The following is a 5,815-nucleotide window of genomic DNA, read 5'->3' as shown; positions in this document are numbered from 1 at the left end:
TAGCCAAATGTGTTGTTTTTTATCGACTTGTGTGCGACACCACGTACATTCCTCAGTTAAAATTTCCTGTGCACGTCATAAACAGGCGTACTGTCTCGAACTGTGCTCACTTTGGTGGCAATATAGCCGCCATTAGCGCAAAATCCAGTATCGCATCAACATGCCACCAAGACGAACGCTCAGAGACTTTGATCATGCCAGAGCTATAGCATGGCTGCAGGATGGAGTAGGAGCCCGAGAAGTTGCCAGAAGGCTTGCAGTGTCCACTCTGTCATTGTCCGCCTGAGGCAGCGCCATCAAGCCCCTGGATCAGTCCAAGAACGCCCGCGAGCAGATGAACCCAAGAAGACCAATCAGAGTGTTTGCAAGTGGTCCTTAACTTGAAGTCTGTATATAGATATGTAGAATATTTCTCTTGTGGGTTTACACTAATTCTAACAGTTAATTTTAAAATCGACAATGCTGCACATTTTTTTTTTTACTGTTCTTGTTTCTACTAAACACAAAAACTTCAGTTGGTAGAAGTGGACAGGGTAAAAAAAACAAACCCAAAAAACCCCCGAACCCACTCAATATCTATAGAAATAGCGGAGAGTACCCCTTGAAAACTATGCATATGCATGTGAGGCATCGTGGTGAAATTAGGTACTCGTCAAATTACAAGTAATGAAATCGAAGTGGCATTTTCCCGAAGGTTTGGCAAATTTTTTAAAGATTTTGGCTTTTGGCTCAACATTTTTAAACTCCATTAAAAAATACATTTCTGTGTTAATATTTTTGAAAAACGTTGATTAAATGCACAAAAATAGTAAATTTTCCGTTTCGAAGGACTCTCAAGCTTTGGAGGTCACAGAAGTTTTGAGGCCATTTTCTTGCTTATGTTATGGCTGAAATTAGGTGACCCCCGCCTCCTTCAAAGGCAAAAATCCTGATTTTTATCCAAGTTTATTGAGTACTTCTTTTTATATCAAATGGTAGACAAATGAACAGTCTTAAAAACTGATACTAATAACTCCTTATGCCCAAAAACTGAAGAGCGCTTGATTCCAACGTGACACATTTGATGATAGTGATAGCTGTCAGGCCCCCCGATCTAAAATAAAAACTATTAGTTTACAATGATTCCTATTGGGTAAGCACAAAAGCTTGTACAAAAGGTGGTCTTACATACCCCAGTCCACAGTAGTCATTTATCTTGAATTCGGTTATGGTGTCGGAATTCAAATCAGAAATTGAACAAACTCTTGTTAATGGATCAAATTAATCACAGACAGAGCAGAAAAATTGATAAAACAAAGAACTATCTCTCTTTGAACATTAGTAAATCATTCGTTGTTGGGCTTTTGTTGTTGTTGTTGTTGTTTCGTTTGATTCCTTACCTTGACTTTCTCTGACACGATCCGCTCTTTGCTTCAGAGTGAGTCCTTCTTCATCAGACTCCTCATCGTCCGTGCTCTCTGTGGGAAGAACATGACACCCGAACATTCTAAACATGGAAAATCTTGTGTTCACATAAAAATTGCATGAGCAGATCGATTCTGCTTTAGACACAAAGTTACAAAAAGGACCATTACGACTATTATTAGGCAAAGACATAAAACTAGAAAGAGGGTTTTTTGTGTTTTTTGTTGAACTTTTAATTTTGATTAATTTTTTTTAAACAAAAAATTACGATAACCGACATACTCCAAAAAAGCGTACCTAGACGACATACGGCAGAAAGGAACAACTTCGAGAATCTTCCCACCTTCAACACCATACTACACCCACAGGCACAAACGATAACCATATCATGTTTCTAACCAGAAAAAAACAAAGAGAGATCCTCTGTTTATCCCAAACGTAACTTGTTACTCCAACAGCATTTCCTCAGTTGTAATAATAGAGTAACGATCAATCTGTAATAATCATACGGAATAAAGGGACATAAATCTTTTAAGTAGTAGTGTCATGATTGAGTTCCCTTTGGCCTCTTGTCTATTGTGTAACTGTGTAACTCTTCTGAATAAAGTTCAGTTCTGGTGTGCCCTTGATGGCTGCCTCCATGTCTCAAATGAGCTGTGTGCTTGTAATAGACAATCAAAGTCAATATATTACATTTTGGCGACGAGCAGAACCCATGAGCTAAATTTGTTAGAGCCCCAGTCCTTTTAAGAAGCCCAAAGGCTAACTATTTACAAGACATGGCTTTGTACGGCCAGATCAAAGAGTATAATCCGGTGGGTGAAACAATCCAAGATTATTTAGATAGGCTGACATTCTATTTAGAAGCTAAGGATGTTACAGCAAATGAAAAGGAAAGAGCTAATCTGTTTACTGCGATAGGCCCATGTCGGTTTCGTTTGATTAAGGACTTCACTGCCCCTTGTACCCCCTCAACGAAAACGTTTGATGAGTTATGCACACTCCTGAAAAACCATCATGCACCCCCACCGCCCAAGTTCTTGCAACGTGCAAAAATCGATGCTAGGAACAGGCATAACAACGAAACCATTGCCGAATATGTGGCTGCATGAAGACACTTAAGTGAGCACTGCGAGTCTGGTGAATCTATCAACGACAGAATCTGTGAACGGTTCGTCACTGGCGTCAACAATATTGACATCTAGAGGAAGTTACTCCTCGATCCTCAGCTAACTCTAGATAAGGCCATCGAGCTCGCAACGTCGATTCAACAGATAGATGAAGCTGCCAGAGCACTAGCCCCCACAGCCTCTGTGAATTCGTTACAAAGAAACAGCAGACTAGGTTCTAAATCTAGCAAAACCACGTCACACTACCCAAGAGCATCTGATGCAACTTCGCGTCAAGCACAGCAATCTGGGTCTAGATCACACCAGTGTCATAGGTGTCTTGGCCCTCACCACCCTCAACAGTGTAAATTTAGGACAACTAAAGGCCACAAGAGTGAGAAAAATAGGGACACATTGCCAAAGCTTACAGGTCCAGACCTAACCCATCCATTGGGCAGAAGTACAATAGCGATCAACGTAGAAAACCACAACCACAGAGAAACCACTACGTCGACAACTCACTGGACCAATCCGAGTCCGGGGTGAAGCCTACCTTCCATTTATTCACCATATCTGGGATGTCATCTTCGTCTCCACTCAATGTCCCACTCACAGTGAATAACCAGAGTGTGAATTTTCAGTTGGACACTGATGCAGCACTTACTGTTATCACACATTCTGACTTTAACCGTCTCATTCCAGGAATCAGGCTGCAACCGTCATCGAAACAGAGTTACAAACACATACTGGTGACACTGTTCCAATTGTTGGGGAATGTACTGTGTATGTGAATCACTACACGCTACTCCTATAGTGCCCGTGCCCAAAAAAGACGGCACAGTCAGAATTTGCGGTGACTACAAGGTCACTGTAAATAAGCAAATTGAGCAAAATAGATACCCTCTTCCCAGCATTGAGGATATATTGCTCTCAAACTAGCAGGTGGTGAAAAATTCACGGAATTGGATTTCTCTCACGCATGCACTCAGTTGGAACTTCATGGTGATTCTAAACAATACACTACAATAAACACCCACAAGGGTCTCTACCAATACCAAAGACTCTGATTTGGAATCTCCTGTAGTCCAGGAATATTCCAGGCTGTCAAGGACAATATCTTCCACGATGTTCCAAGTGTGTGTGTGTACTCTGACAACCTGTACATTACAGGTAAAAACAATACTGAGCATCTTCAAACTCTCAACAGAGTTTTTTGTTTTATTTTTGTAAAGTGTTTTACGGCGCTCGCAACTGCATAAGGTCATATGAGCGCGCGGGACACACCTAATATTTTCAGTTGGTAGGAAATTTTGAATTTTGCTCGGGATCTTTAACGTGCGCAACTTGCACACGGGCCCTCCGAGATTTTTCGCCCTTGTCCGAGAAGGCTAGGTGTAGATCTTTCATACCAGAAGATCAGGGGTGTGGCAGAAAGACAGCAGTAAGGGGGAGCCAAGGAGTAGCAGTAGAAAGGCTGCAGAAAGAGTCGGGAGCCCAGAGGAGGGGGCAAAGGAGGTGAGGGGGTGGGGGTAAAAAGTGGAAATGAAAGCAGACAACAGAACATTGCTAGAGAGCAGGAAAGGAGGTGAGAGGAGACAATTTTAGAGAAGAAAATATTTCGGTCACTACCCGGATTCGAACCCGGGACCTTTGAATGAAAGGCCAACACCTTAACCTCTAGGCTACGAGAGCCCCCAACAGAGTTTTGAAGATGGCCAGTGAAAAAGGTTTGAAAATCAACAAAGAAAAATGTCAATTCATGCTTGACGTGGTTAAATTCTTGGGGTATCGGTTGTGCAGGCCCTCCTCCAATACTCAAGTCACTAACGCTCGACTACTTGGACAGAAACTTCCCAAGAAACAGGTGGAATCGAGTTTACACAGATGGATCAGCAACTGATGCAGTCAGAAACGGCGGTGGAGGTATCTACATAGAGTGGATAGATGGGACAACAGAAAGCCATTCCATCCCCACAGGATCTCTATCTTCCAATTACAAAGCACAAACATCAGCACTCGAAACAGCAGCCACCATTCCCTTGAATCACCAAAAATCTCAAGCCAACACCGTCATCCTCACAGAAGCCAAATCTGTTCTACAAGCTCTCCAAAAGCCATTTTTTTCCTTAGGCTGGACAACTCGAGAATTTCGAACGGTTAAAAATATTGTTAACCTGAAAGAGATTTTTAAAAACCCAGACATTTTTGTTGAACGACACCGTAGAACATCTGTACAGACAGTACCTATCTGAGAGCAGTTCAAACATTTGCTATACAAACTTTTGGCGGGCGGAAGCCGTCTAATTTAGGATTTTTAAGAAAACTACAGAATCAGATCAAAACACTAAGTGCGTGCAAGATTTGTGATTACACAGACTTGAAAGCTAAAGCATTGTTTATGCATTGTGTTCATCTGAAGGTTATTACTACTCAATATTGGCCAAAACATGCATGCACGGATTGTGTGATTATTGAAACCCAGTTCCACTAAACATCACCATTGACGGGACACTTCTCCTTCTCCTTCTCCTTCTCCTTCTCCTTCTCCTTCTCCTTCTTCTTCTTCTTCTTCTTCTTCTTCTTCTTCTTCTTCTTCTTCTTCTTAGTAACCACCCACTTAGATTTTTTATTGGTATTTATTCAAAAATTTTCAACAATACAACTAACAGGTGTTTACAAAAAATATTGATTTGTTTAGACGAATTGATACAAATCACTGTACAAAAGCTGGAGAGTCTATGTTTGATAGTTTTGGAAATATTTGACAATAAGTTGCGCCACGAATTTTTGGCCACACTATAGGTCTTCAGTAAGTTAAGGTGTAATCTCGTTTATTTCAAGTGAGGAAAGGGCATCGTCCTATCTGGCACCAGCAATAACAATTTTACTTTCATGTTTTTTCTTTGTCCTTTTCTTTTTCATTGAAGGTGTTTCAGACCCCCATCGACACAATTTAGATCATTTAGGAAGCGGGCTTCAACCCTACCTGTCAGGGCCGACCTGGACAGAGAGATAAAGTTGAGATACTCAATTAAAACCATTCCCACCTGCGAATTGAATTTGGGTCTTCTGTGTGTAATGGCGAGGTGCCTAGTCGCTAAATTACAGAAGCCCAGCCAGAATCTCGCTTCCTCTAATATTTAGACAACAATTCCATCCTCGTATGTAGAAGAAATGCTTTAGTACCATCATAAATCAACCATGTTGAATCTCCCCTCCCCCCGATCTACTGCCATCTCCACTTACAACCAGTTTTTATCAATGCCCAAAGAAGTACCAGTACGCCTATATATATATACACA

The 5,815-nt window shown here is 41.3% G+C and overlaps 1 protein-coding gene across 1 annotated transcript in view; it reads right to left on the bottom strand.

Annotated features, from left to right (window-relative positions):
- Positions 1–5,815, bottom strand: part of LOC101857892 — a gene marked incomplete at its 5' end in the record, with an annotated part of 14,625 nt that overhangs the window by 6,968 nt on the left and 1,842 nt on the right. The window contains 1 exon segment of the mRNA XM_005104327.3: positions 1,380–1,457. Coding sequence (XP_005104384.1) covers positions 1,380–1,457 — 78 coding nt within the window.

The sequence above is a fragment of the Aplysia californica genome, unplaced genomic scaffold, assembly GCF_000002075.1.
Source record: "Aplysia californica isolate F4 #8 unplaced genomic scaffold, AplCal3.0 scaffold00415, whole genome shotgun sequence".
NCBI lineage: Eukaryota > Metazoa > Mollusca > Gastropoda > Aplysiida > Aplysiidae > Aplysia > Aplysia californica.
The sequence above is the reverse complement of the archived record's forward strand: the minus strand, read 5'-3'. Positions and strand labels throughout refer to the sequence as shown.